This window comes from Pristiophorus japonicus, chromosome 8, assembly GCF_044704955.1.
Source record: "Pristiophorus japonicus isolate sPriJap1 chromosome 8, sPriJap1.hap1, whole genome shotgun sequence".
NCBI lineage: Eukaryota > Metazoa > Chordata > Chondrichthyes > Pristiophoridae > Pristiophorus > Pristiophorus japonicus.
This window is the reverse complement of record NC_091984.1, coordinates 156,390,957-156,414,362: the sequence shown is the minus strand read 5'-3', so window position 1 is coordinate 156,414,362 and position 23,406 is coordinate 156,390,957. Positions and strand designations below refer to the sequence as shown.

General features: G+C 59.4%; 1 protein-coding gene across 1 annotated transcript in view; it reads left to right on the top strand.

Moving 5' to 3' along the window:
- The window catches only part of LOC139269201 (V-type proton ATPase catalytic subunit A-like), a 149,504-nt gene that overhangs the window by 27,219 nt on the left and 98,879 nt on the right, over positions 1–23,406 (top strand). The window contains exon 3 of the mRNA XM_070888293.1: positions 18,783–18,934. Coding sequence (XP_070744394.1) covers positions 18,783–18,934 — 152 coding nt within the window. The remainder of the gene's footprint in view (positions 1–18,782; positions 18,935–23,406) is intronic.

Below are 23,406 nucleotides of genomic sequence, written 5' to 3'. Positions count from 1 at the left end.
ATGTCCTAACTCGCACCCAGTACCGCTCACCCACCACCCCCTGTGCTCACTGACCCATGTCCTAATTCGCACCCAGTCCCGCTCACCCACCACTCACTGTGCTCACTGACCCGTGTCCTAACTCGCACCCAGTCCCGCTCACCCATCACCCGCTGTGCTCACTGACCCTTTTCCTAACTTACACCGAGTCCCACTCACCCATCACCCGCTGTGCTCACTGCACCGTGTCCTAACTCGCACCTAGTCCCATTCACCCATCACCCCCTGTGCCCCGTGTCCTAACTCGCACCGAGTCCCACTCACCCAACTCCCCCTGTGCCCCGTGTCCTAACTTGCACCGAGTCCCACTCACCCAACTCCCCCTGTGCCCCATGTCCTAACTCGCACCGAGTCCCGCTCACCCACCACTCCCTGTGCTCACTGACCCGTGTCCTAACTCGCACCCAGTCCCGCTCACCCATCACCCCCTGTGCCCCATGTTCGAACTCAAACTGAGTCCCGCTCACCCATCACCCCCTGTGCTCACTGACCTGTGTCCTAACTCACACCGAGTCCCACTCACCCATCACCCCGTGTGCTCACTGACCTGTGTCCTAACTCGCACCGAGTCCCACTCACCTGTCACCACCTGTGCCCCATGTCCTAACTCGCACCCAGTCCCGCTCACCAGTCACCCCCTGTGCCCCATGTCCTAACTCGAAACCCAGTCCAGCTCACCCATCACCCCCTGTGCTCACTGACCTGTGTCCTAACTCACCCATCACCCCCTCTGCTCACTGACCTGTGTCCTAACACGCACCGAGTCCCACTCACCCATCACCCGCTGTGCTCACAGACCTGTGTCCTAACTCGCACAGAGTCCCACTCACCCAACTCCCCCTGTGCCCCGTGTCCTAACTCGCACCGAGTCCCACTCACCCAACTCCCCCTGTGCCCCATGTCCTAACTCGCACCAAGTCCCGCTCACCCACCACTCCCTGTGCTCACTGACCCGTGTCCTAACTCGCACCCAGTCCCGCTCACCCATCACCCCCTGTGCCCCATGTTCGAACTCAAACTGAGTCCCGCTCACCCATCACCCCCTGTGCTCACTGACCTGTGTCCTAACTCACACCGAGTCCCACTCACCCATCACCCCGTGTGCTCACTGACCTGTGTCCTAACTCGCACCGAGTCCCACTCACCTGTCACCCCCTGTGCCCCATGTCCTAACTCGCACCCAGTCCCGCTCACCAGTCACCCCCTGTGCCCCATGTCCTAACTCGAAACCCAGTCCAGCTCACCCATCACCCCCTGTGCTCACTGACCTGTGTCCTAACTCACCCATCACCCCCTCTGCTCACTGACCTGTGTCCTAACACGCACCGAGTCCCACTCACCCATCACCCGCTGTGCTCACAGACCTGTGTCCTAACTCGCACAGAGTCCCACTCACCCATCACCCGCTGTGCCCCGTGTCCTAATTCGCACCGAGTCCCACTCACCCATCACCCCTTGTGCCCCATGTCCTAACTCGCACCCAGTCCCGCTCACCCTTCACCCCCTGTGCTCACTGACCCGTGTCCTAACTTGCACCGAGTCCCATTCACCCATCACCCCCTGTGGCCCGTGTCCTAACTCGCAGCGAGTACCGCTCACCCAACACCCCCTGTGCCCCATGTCCGAACTCAAACTGAGTCCCGCTCACCCATCACCCCCTGTGCTCACTGACCCGTGTCCTAACTCGCACCCAGTACCGCTCACCCACCACTCATTGTGCTCACTGACCCGTGTCCTAACTCGCACCCAATCCTGCTCAGCCAACAGTCACTGTGCTCACTGACCTGTGTCCTAACTCTCACAGAGTCCCACTCACCCGTCACCCCCTGTGCCCCGTGTCCTAACTCACACCCAGTCCCGCTCACCCATCACCCCCTGTGCTCACTGACCCGTGTCCTAACTCGCACCCAGTCCCGCTCACCCACCACTCACTGTGCTCACTGACCCATGTCCTAACTCGCACCCAGTCCCGCTCACCCATCACCCCCTATGCCACATGTCCTAACTCACACGGAGTCCCGCTCACCCATCACCACCTGTGCTCACTGACCCGTGTCCTAACTCGCACCCAGTCCCGCTCACCCGTCACCCCCTGTGCCCCGTGTCCTAACTCGCACCGAGTCCCACTCACCCATCACCTGCTGTGCTCACTGACCTGTGTCCCAACTCGCACTGAGTCCCGCTCACCCATCACCCGCTGTGCTCACTGACCTGTGTCCTAACTCGCACTGAGTCCCGCTCACCCATCACCTGCTGTGCTCACTGACCTGTGTCCTAACTCGCACCCAGTCCCGCTCACCGATCACTCACTGTGCTCACTGACCCGTGTCCTAACTCGCACCGGGTCCCACTCATCCATCACCATCTCTGCTCACTGACCTGTGTCCTAATTCGCACCGAGTCCCGCTCACCCGTCGCCCCCTGTGCCTCGTGTCCTAACTCGCACCGAGTCCCGCTCACCCGTCACCCCCTGTGCCCTGTGTCTTAACTCGCACCGAGTTCCGCTCACCCATCAACCGCTGTTCCCCATGTCCTAACTCACACCGAGTCCCGCTCACCCATCACCCTCTGTGCTCACTGACCTGTGTCCTAACTATCACCGCGTCCCGCTCACTCATCACCTGCTGTGCTCACTGACCCGTGTCCTAACTCGCACCGAGTCCCGCTCACCCATCACCCCCTGTGCCCCATGTCCTAATTCGCACCCAGTCCCGCTCACCCGTCACCCGCTGTGCCCCATGTCCTAACTCGCACCCAGTCCTGCTCACCCACCACTCACTGTGCTCACTGACCCGTGTCCTAACTCGCATCCAGTCCCACTCACCCATCACCCCCTGTGCTCACTGACCTGTGTCCTAACACGCACCGAGTCCCACTCACCCATCACCCCCTGTGCTCACTGACCTGTGTCCTAACTCGCAAAGGGTCCCACGCACCCATCACCCGCTGTGCCCCGTGTTCTATTTCGCACCGACTCCCGCTCACCCATCACCACCTGTGCCCCATGTCCTAACTCGCACCCAGTACCGCTCACCCACCACTCATTGTGCTCACTGACCCGTGTCCTAACTCGCACCCAATCCTGCTCAGCCAACAGTCACTGTGCTCACTGACCTGTGTCCTAACTCTCACAGAGTCCCACTCACCCGTCACCCCCTGTGCCCCGTGTCCTAACTCACACCCAGTCCCGCTCACTCGTCACCCCCTGTGCCCCATGTCCTAACTCGCACCCAGTCCCGCTCACCCACCACTCACTGTGCTCACTGACCCATGTCCTAACTCGCACCCAGTCCCGCTCACCCATCACCCCCTATGCCACATGTCCTAACTCACACGGAGTCCCGCTCACCCATCACCACCTGTGCTCACTGACCCGTGTCCTAACTCGCACCCAGTCCCGCTCACCCGTCACCCCCTGTGCCCCGTGTCCTAACACGCACCGAGTCCCACTCACCCATCACCTGCTGTGCGCACTGACCTGTGTCCTAACTCGCACTGAGTCCCGCTCACCCATCACCCGCTGTGCTCACTGACCTGTGTCCTAACTCGCACTGAGTCCCGCTCACCCATCACCTGCTGTGCTCACTGACCTGTGTCCTAACTCGCACTGAGTCCCACTCACCCATCACCCCCTGTGCTCACTGACCCGTGTCCTAACTTGCACCGAGTCCCGCTCACCCATCACCCACTGTGCTCACTGATCTGTGTCCTAACTCGCACCCAGTCCCGCTCACCGATCACTCACTGTGCTCACTGACCCGTGTCCTAACTCGCACCGGGTCCCACTCACCCATCACCCCCTCTGCTCACTGACCTGTGTCCTAATTCGCACCGAGTCCCGCTCACCCGTCGCCCCCTGTGCCTCGTGTCCTAACTCGCACCGAGTCCCGCTCACCCGTCACCCCCTGTGCCCTGTGTCTTAACTCGCACCGAGTTCCGCTCACCCATGAACCGCTGTTCCCCATGTCCTAACTCACACCGAGTCCCGCTCACCCATCACCCTCTGTGCTCACTGACCTGTGTCCTAACTATCACCGCGTCCCGCTCACTCATCACCTGCTGTGCTCACTGACCCGTGTCCTAACTCGCACCGAGTCCCGCTCACCCATCACCCCCTGTGCCCCATGTCCTAATTCGCACCCAGTCCCGCTCACCCGTCACCCGCTGTGCCCCATGTCCTAACTCGCACCCAGTCCTGCTCACCCACCACTCACTGTGCTCACTGACCCGTGTCCTAACTCGCATCCAGTCCCACTCACCCATCACCCCCTGTGCTCACTGACCTGTGTCCTAACACGCACCGAGTCCCACTCACCCATCACCCCCTGTGCTCACTGACCTGTGTCCTAACTCGCAAAGGGTCCCACGCACCCATCACCCGCTGTGCCCCGTGTTCTATTTCGCACCGACTCCCGCTCACCCATCACCACCTGTGCCCCATGTCCTAACTCGCACCAAGTACCGCTCACCCACCACTCATTGTGCTCACTGACCCGTGTCCTAACTCGCACCCAGTTCTGCTCAGCCAACAGTCACTGTGCTCACTGACCTGTGTCCCAACTCGCTCAGAGTCCCACTCACCCGTCACCCCCTCTGCCCCGTGTCCTAACGCACACCGAGTCCCACTCACCCATCACCTGCTGTGCTCACTGACCTGTGTCCTAACTCGCACTGAGTCCCGCTCACCCATCACCCGCTGTGCTCACTGACCTGTGTCCTAACTCGCACTGAGTCCCGCTCACCCATCACCTGCTGTGCTCACTGACCTGTGTCCTAACTCGCACTGAGTCCCACTCACCCATCACCCCCTGTGCTCACTGACCCGTGTCCTAACTTGCACCCAGTCCCGCTCACCCATCACCCCCTGTGCCACATGTCCTAACTCACACGGAGTCCCGCTCACCCATCACCCCCTGTGCTCACTGACCCGTGTCCTAACTCGCACCCAGTCCCGCTCATCCATCACCCCCTGTGCCCCATGTCCTAACTCACAACGAGTCCCGCTCACCCATCACCTGCTGTGCTCACTGACCTGTGTCCAAACTCGCACTGAGTCCCACTCACCCATCACCCACTGTGCTCACTGACCCGTGTCCTAACTTGCAACGAGTCCCGCTCACCCATCACTCACTGTGCTCACTGACCCGTGTCCTAACTCGCACAGGGTCCCACGCACACATCACCCGCTGTGTACCGTGTCCTATTTCGCACCGAGTCCCGCTCACCCATCACCACCTGTGCCCCATGTCCTAACTCGCACCCAGTCCCGCTCACCCATCACCCCCTGTGCTCACTGACCCGTGTCCTAACTCGCACCCAGTCCCGCTCACCCACCACTCACTGTGCTCACTGACCCGTTTCCGAACTCGCACCCAGTCCCGCTCACCCATCAGTCACTGTCCTCACTGACCCATGTCCTAACTCGCACCCAGTCCCGCTCACCCATCACCCGCTGTGCTCACTGACCCATGTCCTAACTCACACCGAGTCCCACTCACCCATCACCCGCTGTGCTCACTGACCTGTGTCCTAACTCACACCCAGTCCCAATCACCCATCCCCCCTGTGCCCCGTGTCCTAACTCACACTGAGTCCCACTCACCCATCACCCCGTGTGCTCACTGATCTGTGTCCTAACTCGCACCCAGTCCCGCTCACCGATCACTCACTGTGCTCACTGACCCATGTCCTAACTCACACCGGGTCCCGCTCACCCATCACCCCCTGTGCTCACTGACCCGTGTCCTAACTCGCACCGGGTCCCACTCACCCATCACCCCCTGTGCTCACTGACCTGTGTCCTAATTCGCACCGAGTCCCGCTCACCCGTCTCCCCCTGTGCCTCGTGTCCTAACTCGCACCGAGTCCCGCTCACCCGTCACCCCCTGTGCCCTGTGTCTTAACTCGCACCGAGTTCTGCTTACCCATCACCCCCTGTTCCCCATGTCCTAACTCACACCGAGTCCCGCTCACCCATCACCCTCTGTGCTCACTGACCTGTGTCCTAACTCACACCGCGTCCCGCTCACTCATCACCTCCTGTGCTCACTGACCCGTGTCCCAACTAGCACCGAGTCCCGCTCACCCATCACCCCCTGTGCCCCATGTCCTAATTCGCACCCAGTCCCGCTCACCCGTCACCCGCTGTGCCCCATGTCCTAACTCGCACCCAGTCCTGCTCACCCACCACTCACTGTGCTCACTGACCCGTGTCCTAACTCGCATCCAGTCCCACTCACCCATCACCCCCTGTGCTCACTGACCTGTGTCCTAACTCGCACCGAGTCCCACTCACCCGTCACCCCCTGTGCCCCATGTCCTAACTCGCACCCATTCCCGCTCACCCATCACCCCCTGTGCTCACTGACCTGTGTCCGAACACGCACCGAGTCCCACTCACCCATCACCCCCTGTGCTCACTGACCTGTGTCCTAACTCGCAAAGGGTCCCACGCACCCATCACCCGCTGTGCCCCGTGTTCTATTTCGCACCGACTCTCGCTCACCCATCACCACCTGTGCCCCATGTCCTAACTCGCACCCAGTACCGCTCACCCACCACTCATTGTGCTCACTGACCCGTGTCCTAACTCGCACCCAGTTCTGCTCAGCCAACAGTCACTGTGCTCACTGACCTGTGTCCTAACTCGCTCAGAGTCCCACTCACCCGTCACCCCCGTGCCCCGTGTCCTAACTCACACCGAGTCCCACTCACACGTCACCCCCTGTGCCCCATGTCCTAACTCGCACCCAGTCCCGCTCACCCACCACTCACTGTGCTCACTGACCCATGTCCTAACTCGCACCCAGTCCCACTCACCCATCACCCCCTGTGCCACATGTCCTAACTCACACGGAGTCCCGCTCACCCATCACCCCCTGTGCTCACTGACCCGTGTCCTAACTCGCATCCAGTCCCGCTCATCCATCACCCCCTGTGCCCCATGTCCTAACTCACAACGAGTCCCGCTCACCCATCACCTGCTGTGCTCACTGACCTGTGTCCGAACTCGCACTGAGTCCCACTCACCCATCACCCACTGTGCTCACTGACCCGTGTCCTAACTTGCAACGAGTCCCGCTCACCCATCACCCACTGTGCTCACTGACCTGTGTCCTAACTCACACCCAGTCCCAATCACCCATCCCCACTGTGCCCCGTGTCCAAACTCACACTGAGTCCCACTCACCCATCACCCACTGTGCTCACTGATCTGTGTCCTAACTCGCACCCAGTCCCGCTCACCGATCACTCACTGTGCTCACTGACCCGTGTCCTAACTCGCACAGGGTCCCACGCACCCATCACCCGCTGTGTACCGTGTCCTATTTCGCACCGAGTCCCGCTCACCCATCACCACCTGTGCCCCATGTCCTAACTCCCACCCAGTCCCGCTCACCCATCACCCCCTGTGCTCACTGACCCGTGTCCTAACTCGCACCCAGTCCCGCTCACCCACCACTCACTGTGCTCACTGACCCGTTTCCGAACTCGCATCCAGTCCCGCTCACCCATCAGTCACTGTCCTCACTGACCCATGTCCTAACTCGCACCCAGTCCCGCTCACCCATCACCCGCTGTGCTCACTGACCCATGTCCTAACTCACACCGAGTCCCACTCACCCATCACCCGCTGTGCTCACTGACCCATGTCCTAACTCACACCGAGTCCTGCTCACCCATCACCCCCTGTGCTCACTGACCCGTGTCCTAACTCACACCGAGTCCCGCTCACCCATCACCTGCTGTGCTCACTGACCTGTGTCCTAACTCGCACTGAGTCCCGCTCATCCATCACCCCCTGTGCTCACTGACCCGTGTCCTAACTCGCACCGAGTCCCGCTCACCCTTCACCCCCTTTGCCCCGTGTCCTAACTCGCACCCAGTCCCGCTCACCCATCACCCCCTGTGCTCACTGACCTGTGTCCTAACTCGCACCGAGTCCCGCTCACCCGTCACCCCCTTTGCCCCGTGTCCTAACTCGCACCCAGTCCCACTCACCCATCACCCCCTGTGCTCACTGACCTGTGTCCTAACTCGCACCGAGTCCCACTCATCCATCACCCCCTGTACCCCGTGTCCTATTTCGCACCGAGTCCCGCTCACCCATCACCACCTGTGCCCCATGTCCTAACTCGCACCCAGTACCGCTCACCCACCACTCACTGTGCTCACTGACCCGTGTCCTAAATCGCATCCAGTCCCACTCACCCATCACCCACTGTGCTCACTGACCCGAGTCCTATTTCGCACCGAGTCCCGCTCACCCATCACCACCTGTGCCCCATGTCCTAACTCGCACCCAGTACCGCTCACCCATCACCCCCTGTGCTCACTGACCCTTTTCCTAACTTACACCGAGTCCCACTCACCCATCACCCGCTGTGCTCACTGCACCGTGTCCTAACTCGCACCTAGTCCCATTCACCCATCACCCCCTGTGCCCCGTGTCCTAACTCGCACCGAGTCCCACTCACCCAACTCCCCCTGTGCCCCATGTCCTAACTCGCACCGAGTCCCGCTCACCCACCACTCCCTGTGCTCACTGACCCGTGTCCTAACTCGCACCCAGTCCCGCTCACCCATCACCCCCTGTGCCCCATGTTCGAACTCAAACTGAGTCCCGCTCACCCATCACCCCCTGTGCTCACTGACCTGTGTCCTAACTCACACCGAGTCCCACTCACCCATCACCCCGTGTCACTGACCTGTGTCCTAACTCGCACCGAGTCCCACTCACCTGTCACCCCCTGTGCCCCATGTCCTAACTCGCACCCAGTCCCGCTCACCAGTCACCCCCTGTGCCCCATGTCCTAACTCGAAACCCAGTCCAGCTCACCCATCACCCCCTGTGCTCACTGACCTGTGTCCTAACTCACCCATCACCCCCTCTGCTCACTGACCTGTGTCCTAACACGCACCGAGTCCCACTCACCCATCACCCGCTGTGCTCACAGACCTGTGTCCTAACTCGCACAGAGTCCCACTCACCCAACTCCCCCTGTGCCCCGTGTCCTAACTCGCACCGAGTCCCACTCACCCAACTCCCCCTGTGCCACATGTCCTAACTCGCACCGAGTCCCGCTCACCCACCACTCCCTGTGCTCACTGACCCGTGTCCTAACTCGCACCCAGTCCCGCTCACCCATCACCCCCTGTGCCTCATGTTCGAACTCAAACTGAGTCCCGCTCACCCATCACCCCCTGTGCTCACTGACCTGTGTCCTAACTCACACCGAGTCCCACTCACACATCACCCCGTGTGCTCACTGACCTGTGTCCTAACTCGCACCGAGTCCCACTCACCTGTCACCCCCTGTGCCCCATGTCCTAACTCGCACCCAGTCCCGCTCACCAGTCACCCCCTGTGCCCCATGTCCTAACTCGAAACCCAGTCCAGCTCACCCATCACCCCCTGTGCTCACTGACCTGTGTCCTAACTCACCCATCACCCCCTCTGCTCACTGACCTGTGTCCTAACACGCACCGAGTCCCACTCACCCATCACCCGCTGTGCTCACAGACCTGTGTCCTAACTCGCACAGAGTCCCACTCACCCAACTCCCCCTGTGCCCCGTGTCCTAACTCGCACCGAGTCCCACTCACCCAACTCCCCCTGTGCCCCATGTCCTAACTCGCACCGAGTCCCGCTCACCCACCACTCCCTGTGCTCACTGACCCGTGTCCTAACTCGCACCCAGTCCCGCTCACCCATCACCCCCTGTGCCCCATGTTCGAACTCAAACTGAGTCCCGCTCACCCATCACCCCCTGTGCTCACTGACCTGTGTCCTAACTCACACCGAGTCCCACTCACCCATCACCCCGTGTGCTCACTGACCTGTGTCCTAACTCGCACCGAGTCCCACTCACCTGTCACCCCCTGTGCCCCATGTCCTAACTCGCACCCAGTCCCGCTCACCAGTCACCCCCTGTGCCCCATGTCCTAACTCGAAACCCAGTCCAGCTCACCCATCACCCCCTGTGCTCACTGACCTGTGTCCTAACTCACCCATCACCCCCTCTGCTCACTGACCTGTGTCCTAACACGCACCGAGTCCCACTCACCCATCACCCGCTGTGCTCACAGACCTGTGTCCTAACTCGCACAGAGTCCCACTCACCCATCACCCGCTGTGCCCCGTGTCCTAATTCGCACCGAGTCCCACTCACCCATCACCCCCTGTGCCCCATGTCCTAACTCGCACCCAGTCCCGCTCACCCATCAGTCACAGTGCTCACTGACCTGTGTCCTAACTCGCACCCAGTCCCGCTCACCCTTCACCCCCTGTGCTCACTGACCCGTGTCCTAACTTGCACCGAGTCCCATTCACCCATCACCCCCTGTGGCCCGTGTCCTAACTCGCAGCGAGTACCGCTCACCCATCACCCCCTGTGCCCCATGTCCGAACTCAAACTGAGTCCCGCTCACCCATCACCCCCTGTGGTCACTGACCCGTGTCCTAACTCGCACCCAGTCCCGCTCACCCGTCACCCCCTGTGCCCCGTGTCCTAACTCGCACCGAGTCCCACTCACCCATCACCTGCTGTGCTCACTGACCTGTGTCCCAACTCGCACTGAGTCCCGCTCACCCATCACCCGCTGTGCTCACTGACCTGTGTCCTAACTCGCACTGAGTCCCGCTCACCCATCACCTGCTGTGCTCACTGACCTGTGTCCTAACTCGCACCCAGTCCCGCTCACCGATCACTCACTGTGCTCACTGACCCGTGTCCTAACTCGCACCGGGTCCCACTCATCCATCACCATCTCTGCTCACTGACCTGTGTCCTAATTCGCACCGAGTCCCGCTCACCCGTCGCCCCCTGTGCCTCGTGTCCTAACTCGCACCGAGTCCCGCTCACCCGTCACCCCCTGTGCCCTGTGTCTTAACTCGCACCGAGTTCCGCTCACCCATCAACCGCTGTTCCCCATGTCCTAACTCACACCGAGTCCCGCTCACCCATCACCCTCTGTGCTCACTGACCTGTGTCCTAACTATCACCGCGTCCCGCTCACTCATCACCTGCTGTGCTCACTGACCCGTGTCCTAACTCGCACCGAGTCCCGCTCACCCATCACCCCCTGTGCCCCATGTCCTAATTCGCACCCAGTCCCGCTCACCCGTCACCCGCTGTGCCCCATGTCCTAACTCGCACCCAGTCCTGCTCACCCACCACTCACTGTGCTCACTGACCCGTGTCCTAACTCGCATCCAGTCCCACTCACCCATCACCCCCTGTGCTCACTGACCTGTGTCCTAACACGCACCGAGTCCCACTCACCCATCACCCCCTGTGCTCACTGACCTGTGTCCTAACTCGCAAAGGGTCCCACGCACCCATCACCCGCTGTGCCCCGTGTTCTATTTCGCACCGAGTCCCACTCACCCATCACCACCTGTGCCCCATGTCCTAACTCGCACCCAGTACCGCTCACCCACCACTCATTGTGCTCACTGACCCGTGTCCTAACTCGCACCCAATCCTGCTCAGCCAACAGTCACTGTGCTCACTGACCTGTGTCCTAACTCTCACAGAGTCCCACTCACCCGTCACCCCCTGTGCCCCGTGTCCTAACTCACACCCAGTCCCGCTCACTCGTCACCCCCTGTGCCCCATGTCCTAACTCGCACCCAGTCCCGCTCACCCACCACTCACTGTGCTCACTGACCCATGTCCTAACTCGCACCCAGTCCCGCTCACCCATCACCCCCTATGCCACATGTCCTAACTCACACGGAGTCCCGCTCACCCATCACCACCTGTGCTCACTGACCCGTGTCCTAACTCGCACCCAGTCCCGCTCACCCGTCACCCCCTGTGCCCCGTGTCCTAACTCGCACCGAGTCCCACTCACCCATCACCTGCTGTGCTCACTGACCTGTGTCCTAACTCGCACTGAGTCCCGCTCACCCATCACCCGCTGTGCTCACTGACCCGTGTCCTAACTTGCACCGAGTCCCGCTCACCCATCACCCACTGTGCTCACTGATCTGTGTCCTAACTCGCACCCAGTCCCGCTCACCGATCACTCACTGTGCTCACTGACCCGTGTCCTAACTCGCACCGGGTCCCACTCACCCATCACCCCCTCTGCTCACTGACCTGTGTCCTAATTCGCACCGAGTCCCGCTCACCCGTCGCCCCCTGTGCCTCGTGTCCTAACTCGCACCGAGTCCCGCTCACCCGTCACCCCCTGTGCCCTGTGTCTTAACTCGCACCGAGTTCCGCTCACCCATCAACCGCTGTTTCCCATGTCCTAACTCACACCGAGTCCCGCTCACCCATCACCCTCTGTGCTCACTGACCTGTGTCCTAACTATCACCGCGTCCCGCTCACTCATCACCTGCTGTGCTCACTGACCCGTGTCCTAACTCGCACCGAGTCCCGCTCACCCATCACCCCCTGTGCCCCATGTCCTAATTCGCACCCAGTCCCGCTCACCCGTCACCCGCTGTGCCCCATGTCCTAACTCGCACCCAGTCCTGCTCACCCACCACTCACTGTGCTCACTGACCCGTGTCCTAACTCGCATCCAGTCCCACTCACCCATCACCCCCTGTGCTCACTGACCTGTGTCCTAACACGCACCGAGTCCCACTCACCCATCACCCCCTGTGCTCACTGACCTGTGTCCTAACTCGCAAAGGGTCCCACGCACCCATCACCCGCTGTGCCCCGTGTTCTATTTCGCACCGACTCCCGCTCACCCATCACCACCTGTGCCCCATGTCCTAACTCGCACCCAGTACCGCTCACCCACCACTCATTGTGCTCACTGACCCGTGTCCTAACTCGCACCCAGTTCTGCTCAGCCAACAGTCACTGTGCTCACTGACCTGTGTCCCAACTCGCTCAGAGTCCCACTCACCCGTCACCCCCTCTGCCCCGTGTCCTAACTCACACCGAGTCCCACTCACACGTCACCCCCTGTGCCCCATGTCCTAACTCGCACCCAGTCCCGCTCACCCACCACTCACTGTGCTCACTGACCCATGTCCTAACTCGCACCCAGTTCTGCTCAGCCAACAGTCACTGTGCTCACTGACCTGTGTCCCAACTCGCTCAGAGTCCCGCTCACCCATCACCCCCTGTGCCACATGTCCTAACTCACACAGAGTCCCGCTCACCCATCACCCCCTGTGCTCACTGACCCGTGTCCTAACTCGCACCCAGTCCCGCTCATCCATCACCCCCTGTGCCCCATGTCCTAACTCACAACGAGTCCCGCTCACCCATCACCTGCTGTGCTCACTGACCTGTGTCCGAACTCGCACTGAGTCCCACTCACCCATCACCCACTGTGCTCACTGACCCGTGTCCTAACTTGCAACGAGTCCCGCTCACCCATCACCCACTGTGCTCACTGACCTGTGTCCTAACTCACACCCAGTCCCAATCACCCATCCCCACTGTGCCCCGTGTCCTAACTCACACTGAGTCCCACTCACCCATCACCCCGTGTGCTCACTGATCTGTGTCCTAACTCGCACCCAGTCCCGCTCACCGATCACTCACTGTGCTCACTGACCCGTGTCCTAACTCGCACAGGGTCCCACGCACCCATCACCCGCTGTGTACCGTGTCCTATTTCGCACCGAGTCCCGCTCACCCATCACCACCTGTGCCCCATGTCCTAACTCGCACCCAGTCCCGCTCACCCACCACTCACTGTGCTCACTGACCCGTTTCCGAACTCGCACCCAGTCCCGCTGACCCATCAGTCACTGTCCTCACTGACCCATGTCCTAACTCGCACCCAGTCCCGCTCACCCATCACCCGCTGTGCTCACTGACCCATGTCCTAACTCACACCGAGTCCCACTCACCCATCACCCGCTGTGCTCACTGACCTGTGTCCTAACTCACACCCAGTCCCAATCACCCATCCCCCCTGTGCCCCGTGTCCTAACTCACACTGAGTCCCACTCACCCATCACCCCGTGTGCTCACTGATCTGTGTCCTAACTCGCACCCAGTCCCGCTCACCGATCACTCACTGTGCTCACTGACCCATGTCCTAACTCACACCGGGTCCCGCTCACCCATCACCCCCTGTGCTCACTGACCTGTGTCCTAATTCGCACCGAGTCCCGCTCACCCGTCTCCCCCTGTGCCTCGTGTCCTAACTCGCACCGAGTCCCGCTCACCCGTCACCCCCTGTGCCCTGTGTCTTAACTCGCACCGAGTTCCGCTCACCCATCACCCCCTGTTCCCCATGTCCTAACTCACACCGAGTCCCGCTCACCCATCACCCTCTGTGCTCACTGACCTGTGTCCTAACTCACACCGCGTCCCGCTCACTCATCACCTCCTGTGCTCACTGACCCGTGTCCCAACTAGCACCGAGTCCCGCTCACCCATCACCCCCTGTGCCCCATGTCCTAATTCGCACCCAGTCCCGCTCACCCGTCACCCGCTGTGCCCCATGTCCTAACTCGCACCCAGTCCTGCTCACCCACCACTCACTGTGCTCACTGACCCGTGTCCTAACTCGCATCCAGTCCCACTCACCCATCACCCCCTGTGCTCACTGACCTGTGTCCTAACTCGCACCGAGTCCCACTCACCCGTCACCCCCTGTGCCCCATGTCCTAACTCGCATCCATTCCCGCTCACCCATCACCCCCTGTGCTCACTGACCTGTGTCCTAACACGCACCGAGTCCCACTCACCCATCACCCCCTGTGCTCACTGACCTGTGTCCTAACTCGCAAAGGGTCCCACGCACCCATCACCCGCTGTGCCCCGTGTTCTATTTCGCACCGACTCTCGCTCACCCATCACCACCTGTGCCCCATGTCCTAACTCGCACCCAGTACCGCTCACCCACCACTCATTGTGCTCACTGACCCGTGTCCTAACTCGCACCCAGTTCTGCTCAGCCAACAGTCACTGTGCTCACTGACCTGTGTCCTAACTCGCTCAGAGTCCCACTCACCCGTCACCCCCGTGCCCCGTGTCCTAACTCACACCGAGTCCCACTCACACGTCACCCCCTGTGCCCCATGTCCTAACTCGCACCCAGTCCCGCTCACCCACCACTCACTGTGCTCACTGACCCATGTCCTAACTCGCACCCAGTCCCACTCACCCATCACCCCCTGTGCTACATGTCCTAACTCACACGGAGTCCCGCTCAGCCATCACCCCCTGTGCTCACTGACCCGTGTCCTAACTCGCACCCAGTCCCGCTCATCCATCACCCCCTGTGCCCCATGTCCTAACTCACAACGAGTCCCGCTCACCCATCACCTGCTGTGCTCACTGACCTGTGTCCGAACTCGCACTGAGTCCCACTCACCCATCACCCACTGTGCTCACAGACCCGTGTCCTAACTTGCAACGAGTCCCGCTCACCCATCACCCACTGTGCTCACTGACCTGTGTCCTAACTCACACCCAGTCCCAATCACCCATCCCCACTGTGCCCCGTGTCCAAACTCACACTGAGTCCCACTCACCCATCACCCCGTGTGCTCACTGATCTGTGTCCTAACTCGCACCCAGACCCGCTCACCGATCACTCACTGTGCTCACTGACCCGTGTCCTAACTCGCACAGGGTCCCACGCACCCATCACCCGCTGTGTACCGTGTCCTATTTCGCACCGAGTCCCGCTCACCCATCACCACCTGTGCCCCATGTCCTAACTCCCACCCAGTCCCGCTCACCCATCACCCCCTGTGCTCACTGACCCGTGTCCTAACTCGCACCCAGTCCCGCTCACCCATCACCCGCTGTGCTCACTGACCCATGTCCTAACTCACACCCAGTCCCGCTCACCCCTCAGTCACTGTCCTCACTGACCCATGTCCTAACTCGCACCCAGTCCCGCTCACCCATCACCCGCTGTGCTCACTGACCCATGTCCTAACTCACACCGAGTCCCACTCACCCATCACCCGCTGTGCTCACTGACCCATGTCCTAACTCACACCGAGTCCTGCTCACCCATCACCCCCTGTGCTCACTGACCCGTGTCCTAACTCACACCGAGTCCCGCTCACCCATCACCTGCTGTGCTCACTGACCTGTGTCCTAACTCGCACTGAGTCCCGCTCATCCATCACCCCCTGTACTCACTGAGCCGCGTCCTAGCTCACACCGAGTCTCACTCATCCATCAACCCCTGTGCTCACTGACCTGTGTCCCAACTCGCACCGAGACCCGCTCACCAGTCACCCCCTGTGCCCCGTGTCCTAACTTGCACCCAGTCCCGCTCACCCGTCACCCCCTGTGCCCCATGTCCTAACTCGCACCCAGTCCCGCTCACCCATCACCCCCTGTGCTCAGTGACCTGTGTCCTAACTCACTCATCACCCGCTGTGCTCACTGACCCATGTCCTAACTCGCACCCAGTCCCGCGCACCCTTCACCCCCTGAGCTCACTGACCCGTGTCCTAACTCACACCGAGTCCCATTCACCCATCACCCCATGCCCCGTGTCCTAACACGCACCGAGTCCCGCTCACCCATCACCCCGTGTGCTCACTGACCTGTGTCCTAACTCGCACCCAGTCCCACTCATCCATCACCCCCTGTGCTCACTGACCTGTGTCCTAACACGCACCGAGTCCCACTCACCCATCACCCCCTGTGCTCACTGACCCGTGTCCTAACTCGCACCGAGTCCCGCTCACCCATCACCCCCTGTGCCCCGTGTCCTAACTCGCACCCAGTCCCGCTCACACATCACCCCCTGTGCTCACTGACCTGTGTCCTAACACGCACCGAGTCCCACTCACCCATCACCCCCTGTGCTCACTGACCTGTGTCCTAACTCGCACAGGGTCCCACGCACCCATCACCCGCTGTGCCCCGTGTCCTATTTCGCACCGAGTCCCGCTCACCCATCACCCTCTGTGCTCACTGACCTGTGTCCTAACTCACACCGAGTCCCGCTCACCCATCACCTGCTGTGCTCACTGACCTGTGTCCTAACTCGCACTGAGTCCCGCTCACCCATCACCCCCTGTGCTCACTAACCCGTGTCCTAACTCGCACCTAGTCCCGCTCACCCGTCACCCCCCTGTGCCCCGTGTCCTAACTCGCACCCAGTCCCGCTCACCCATCACCCCCTGTGCTCACTGACCTGTGTCCTAACTCGCACCGAGTCCCACTCACCCATCACCCGCTGTGCTCACTGACCCGTGTCCTAACTCGCACCCAGTCCCACTCACCCATCACCACCTGTGCCCCGTGTCCTAACTTGCACCCTGTCCTGCTCACCCATCACACCCTGTGCCCCGTGTCCTACCTCACACCGACTCCCGCTCACCAGTCACCCCCTGTGCCCCGTGTCCTAACTCGCACCGAGTCCCGCTCACCCGTCACACCCTGTGCTCACTGCACCGTGTCCTAACACACACCCAGTCCCACTCACCCATCACCCCCGGTGCTCACTGACCTGTGTCCTAACACACACCCAGTCCCACTCACCCATCACCCCCTGTGCTCACTGCACCGTGTCCTAACACACACCCAGTCCCACTCACCCATCACCCCCTGTGCCCCATGTCCTAACACACACCCAGTCCCACTCACCCATCACCCCCTGTGCTCACTGACCTGTGTCCTAACACACACTGAGTCCCACTCACCCATCACCCCCTGTGCTCACTGACCTGTGTCCTAACACACACCGAGTCCCACTCACCCATCACCCTCTGTGCTCACTGCACCGTGTCCTAACACACACCCAGTCCCACTCACCCATCACCCCCTGTGCCCCATGTCCTAACACACACCCAGTCCCACTCACCCATCACCCCCTGTGCTCACTGACCTGTGTCCTAACACACACTGAGTCCCACTCACCCATCACCCCCTGTGCTCACTGACCTGTGTCCTAACACACACCGAGTCCCACTCACCCATCACCCTCTGTGCTCACTGACCTGTGTCCTAACACACACTGAGTCCCACTCACCCATCACCCCCGGTGCTCACTGACCTGTGTCCTAACTCATACCGAGTGCCACTCACCCATCACCCCCTGTGCTCACTGACCCGTTTCCTAACACACACCCACTCCCACTCACCCATCACCCCCTGTGCTCACTGACCTGTGTCCTAACACACACCCAGTCCCACTCACCCATCACCCCCTGTGCTCACTGACCTGTGTCCTAACTCACACCGAGTCCCACTCACCCATCACCCCCTGTGCTCACTGACCTGTGTCCTAACACACACCCAGTCCCACTCACCCATCACCCCCTGTGCTCACTGACCTGTGTCCTAACACACACCCACTCCCACTCACCCATCACCCACTGTGCTCACTGACCTGTGTCCTAACACACACCCAGTCCCACTCACCCATCACCCCTTGTGCTCACTGACCTACATTGGCTCCCGGTTAAGCAACGCCTCGGTTTCAAAATGCTTACGCCCCACAGCCCCCCGAGATGTCTGCACTCCCCTTATTCTGCCCTCCTGACCATCCCTGATTATAATCGCTCCATCATTGGTGGCTGTGCCTTCTGTTGCCTGCGCCCCAAGCTCTGGAACTCCCTCCCTAAACCTCTCCGCCCCTCTTTCCCTGTTCAAGATGCTACTCAAAACTTACCTCTTTGACCAAGCTTTTGGTCACCTGCCCTAATTTCTACTTATGTGGCTCAGTGACAAATGTATTTGATTTGTCTTAGAATACTCGTGTGAAGCGCGGTGGGACGTTTCACTCTGGTAAAGACGATATATAAATGCACGTGGCTGTGGTTGTTGTCTCCCTGCAGGAGGTGGTGTTGGAGCTGGACTTTGAAGGGGTCAAAGAACAACTAACCATGGTTCAAGTGTGGCCAGTGCGGCAGATAAGACCCGTGTCCGAAAAACTGCCCTCAAACCACCCACTCCTGACCGGACAACGGGTCCTGGATGCCTTATTTCCGTAAGTGCGTGTGTGCCCAGTCTCGTCCCACCCTCCTCCGCTACGCAGGGCTCTCCCAATACCTTGTCATCACCCCCTAAACTGTGGTCTCATCACCCTCCAAACTGGGGGACTCCTCACCCCCCAAACTGTAATCTCCTCACCCCCCAAACTGTGGTCTCCTCACCCCCCAAACTGTAATCTCCTCACCCCGCAAACTGTGGTCTCATCACCCCCCAAACTGTAATCTCCTCACCCCCCAAACTGTGGTCTCCTCACCCCCCAAACTGTAATCTCCTCACCCCCCAAACTGTGGTCTCCTCACCCCCCAAACTGTAATCTCCTCACCCCCCAAACTGTGGTCTCATCACCCTCCAAACTGTGATCTCCTCACCCCCTAAATTGTGGTCTCATCACCCTCCAAACTGTGGTCTCCTCACCCCCCAAACTGTGATCTCCTCACCCACTAAACTGTGGTCTCATCACCCTCCAAACTGTAATCTCCTCACCCCCCAAACTGTAATCTCCTCACCCCCTAAACTGTGGTCTCATCACCCTCCAAACTGTGATCTCCTCACCCCCTAAACTGTGGTCTCATCACCCTCCAAACTGTGGTCTCCTCACCCGCCAAACTGTGGTCTCCTCACCCCCCAAACTGTGATCTCCTCACCCTCCAAACTGTGATGACCTCCCATCCCCAAACTGTGATCTCCTCACCCCTAAATTGTAATCTCCTCACCCCCCAAACTGTGGTCGCCTTAACCACCAAACTGTAATCTCCTCACCCCCCAAACTGTAATCTCCTCAACCCCCAAACTGTGGTCGCTTTAACCCCCAAACTGGAATCTCCTCACCCCTCAAACTATGGTCGCCTTAACCCCCAAACTGTAATCTCCTCACCCCCCAAACTGTAATCTCCTCACCCCCCAAACTGTTATCTCCTCACCCTCAAACTGTAATCTCCTCACCCCCCAAACTGTAATCTCCTCACCCCCCAAACTGTAATCTCCTCACCCCCCAAACTGTAATCTCCTCACCCCCCAAACTGTTATCTCCTCACCCTCAAACTGTGATCTCCTCACCCTCAAACTGTGATCTCACAACCCCCCAAACTTCTTTCTCCTCACCCCCAAACTGTGATCTCCTCACCCTCCAAACTGTTATCTCCTTCCCCCGCAAACTGTAATCTCCTCACCCCCAAACTGTGATCTCCTCACCCCCCAAACTATGATCTCCTCACCCCGCAAACTGTGATCTCCTCACCCCCAAAACTGTGATCTCCTCACCCCCCAAACTGTGATCTCCTCCCCCCAAACTGTGATCTCCTCACCCCCCAAACTCTGATCTCCTCACCCCCCAAACTGTGATCTCCTCCCCACCCAAACTGTGATCTCCTCACCCCCAAACTGTGATCTCCTCACCCCCGAAACTGTGATCTCCTCACCCCCAAACTGTGATCTCCTCACCCCACAAACTGTGATCTCCTTACCCGCCAAACTGTGATCTCCTCCCCCACAAATTGTGATCTCCTCACCCCCCAAACTGTGATCTCCTCACCCCCCAAACTGTGATCACCTCCCCCCCCAAACTGTGATCTCCTCACCCCCAAACTGTGATCTCCTCACCCCCGAAACTGTGATCTCCTCACCCCCAAACTGTGATCTCCTCACCCCCCAAACTGTGATCTCCTCACCCCCCAAACTGTGATCTCCCCCGCCCAAACTGTGATCTCCTCAACCCCAAACTGTGATCTCCTCACCCCCCAAACTGAGATCTCCTCACCCGCCAAACTGTGATCTCCTCCCCCCAAACTGTGATCTCCTCACCCCCCAAACTGTGATCTCCTCACCCCCCAAACTGTGATCTCCTCACCCGCCAAACTCTGATCTCCTCCCCAGCAAACTGTGATCTCCTCACCCCCCAAACTGTGATCTCCTCACCCCCTAAACTGTGGTCTCATCACCCTCTAAACTGGGGGACTCCTCACCCCCAAAACTGTGATCTCCTCACCCCCCAAACTGTGATCTCCTCACCCCCCAAACTGTTATCTCCTCACCCCACAAACTGTGATCTTCTCACCCCCCAAACTGTGATCTCCTCACCCCCCAAACTCTGATCTCCTCCCCCCCAAACTGTAACCTGCTCACCCCCCAAACTGTGGGCCTTCTCACCCCCAAACTGTGATCTCCTCACCCCCCAAACTGTGGTCTCCTCACCCTCAAACTGTGATCTCCTCACCCCCCAAACTGTGATCTCCTCACCCCCCAAACTGTGATCTCCTCCCCCCCAAACTGTGATCTCCTCACCCCCCAAACTGTGATCTCCTCACTCCCCAAACTGTGATCTCCTCACCCCCAAACTGTGATCTCCTCACCCCCAAACTGTGATCTCCTCCCCCCCCCAAACTGTGATCTCCTCACCCCCCAAACAGTGATCTCCTCCCCCCCAAACTGTGATCTCCTCACCACCAAACTGTGATCTCCTCACCCCCCAAACTGTGATCTCCTCACCCCCAAACTGTGATCTCCTCACCCCCCAAACTGTGATCTCCTCCCCCCGCAAACTGTGATCTCCTCACCCCCCAAACTCTGATCTCCTCCCCCCCCAAACTGTGATCTCCTCACCCCCAAACTGTGATCTCCTCACCCACAAACTGTAATCTCCTCACCCCCAAACTGTGATCTCCTCACCCCCAAAACTGTGATGTCCTCCCCCCCAAACTGTGATCTCCTCACCCGCAAACTGTAATCTCCTCACCCCCGAAACTGTGGTCGCCTTAACCCCCAAATTGTAATCTCCTCACCCCACAAACTGTAATCTCCTCACGCCCCAAACTGTCGTCGCCTTAACAACCCAAACTGTAATCTCCTCACCCGCCATACTGTGGTCACCTTAACCCCCAAACTGTAATCTCCTCACACCCCAAACTGTAATCTTCTCACCCCCCAAACTGTTATCTCCTCACCCTCAAACTGTAATCTCCTCACCCCCCAAACTGTAATCTCCTCACCCCCCAAACTGTAATCTCCTCACCCCCCAAACTGTAATCTCCTCACCCCCCAAACTGCAATCTCCTCACCCCCAAAACTGTGATCTCCTTACCCTCCAAACTGTGGTCACCTTAACCCCCAAACTGTAATCTCCTCACCCCCCAAACTGTAATCTTCTCACCCCCCAAACTGTTATCTCCTCACCCTCAAACTGTAATCTCCTCACCCCCCCAAACTGTAATCTCCTCACCCCCCAAACTGTAATCTCCTCACCCCCAAACTGTGATCTCCTCACCCCCCAAACTGTAATCTCCTCACCCCCCAAACTGTAATCTCCTCACCCCCCAAACTGTTATCTCCTCGCCCCCCAAACTGTGATCTCCACACCCCCTAAACTGTGGTCTCATCACCCTCCAAACTGGGGGACTCCTCACCCCCCAAACTGTGATCTCCTAACCCCCCAAACTGTGATCTCCTCACCCCCCAAACTGTTATCTCCTCACCCCACAAACTGTGATCTCCTCACCCCCCAAACTGTGATCTCCTCACCCCCCAAACTCTGATCTCCTCACCCCCCAAACTGTGACCTGCTCACCCCCCAAACCGTGGGCCTTCTCACCCCCAAACTCTGATCTCCTCACCCCCCAAACTGTGGTCTCCTCACCCCAAAACTGTGAGCTCCTCACCCCTCAAACTGTGATCTCCTCACCCCCAAACTGTGATCTCCTCCCCCCGCAAACTATGATCTCCTCACCCCCCATACTCTGATCTCCTCCCCCCCCAAACTGTGATCTCCTCACCCGCAAACTGTGATCTCCTCACCCACAAACTGTAATCTCCTCACCCCCAAACTGTGATCTCCTCACCCCCAAAACTGTGATCTCCTCACCCCAAAACTGTAATCTCCTCACCCCCGAAACTGTGGTCGCCTTAACCCCCAAATTGTAATCTCCTCACCCCACAAACTGTAATCTCCTCACGCCCCAAACTGTCGTCGCCTTAACAACCCAAACTGTAATCTCCTCACCCGCCATACTGTGGTCACCTTAACCCCCAAACTGTAATCTCCTCACCCCGCAAACTGTAAGCTTCTCACCCCCCAAACTGTTATCTCCTCACCCCCCCAAACTGTTATCTCCTCACCCTCAAACTGTAATCTCCTCACCCCCCAAACTGTAATCTCCTCACCCCCCAAACTGTAATCTCCTCACCCCCCAAACTGTAATCTCCTCACCCCCCAAACTGCAATCTCCTCACCCCCCAAACTGTTATCTCCTCACCCCCAAAACTGTGATATCCTCACCCTCCAAACTGTGGTCACATTAACCCCCAAACTGTAATCTCCTCACCCCCCAAACTGTAATCTTCTCACCCCCCAAACTGTTATCTCCTCACCCCCCCAAACTGTAATCTCCTCACCCCCCAAACTGTAATCTCCTCACCCCCCAAACTGTAATCTCCTCACCCCCCAAACTGTAATCTCCTCACCCCCCCAAACTGTAA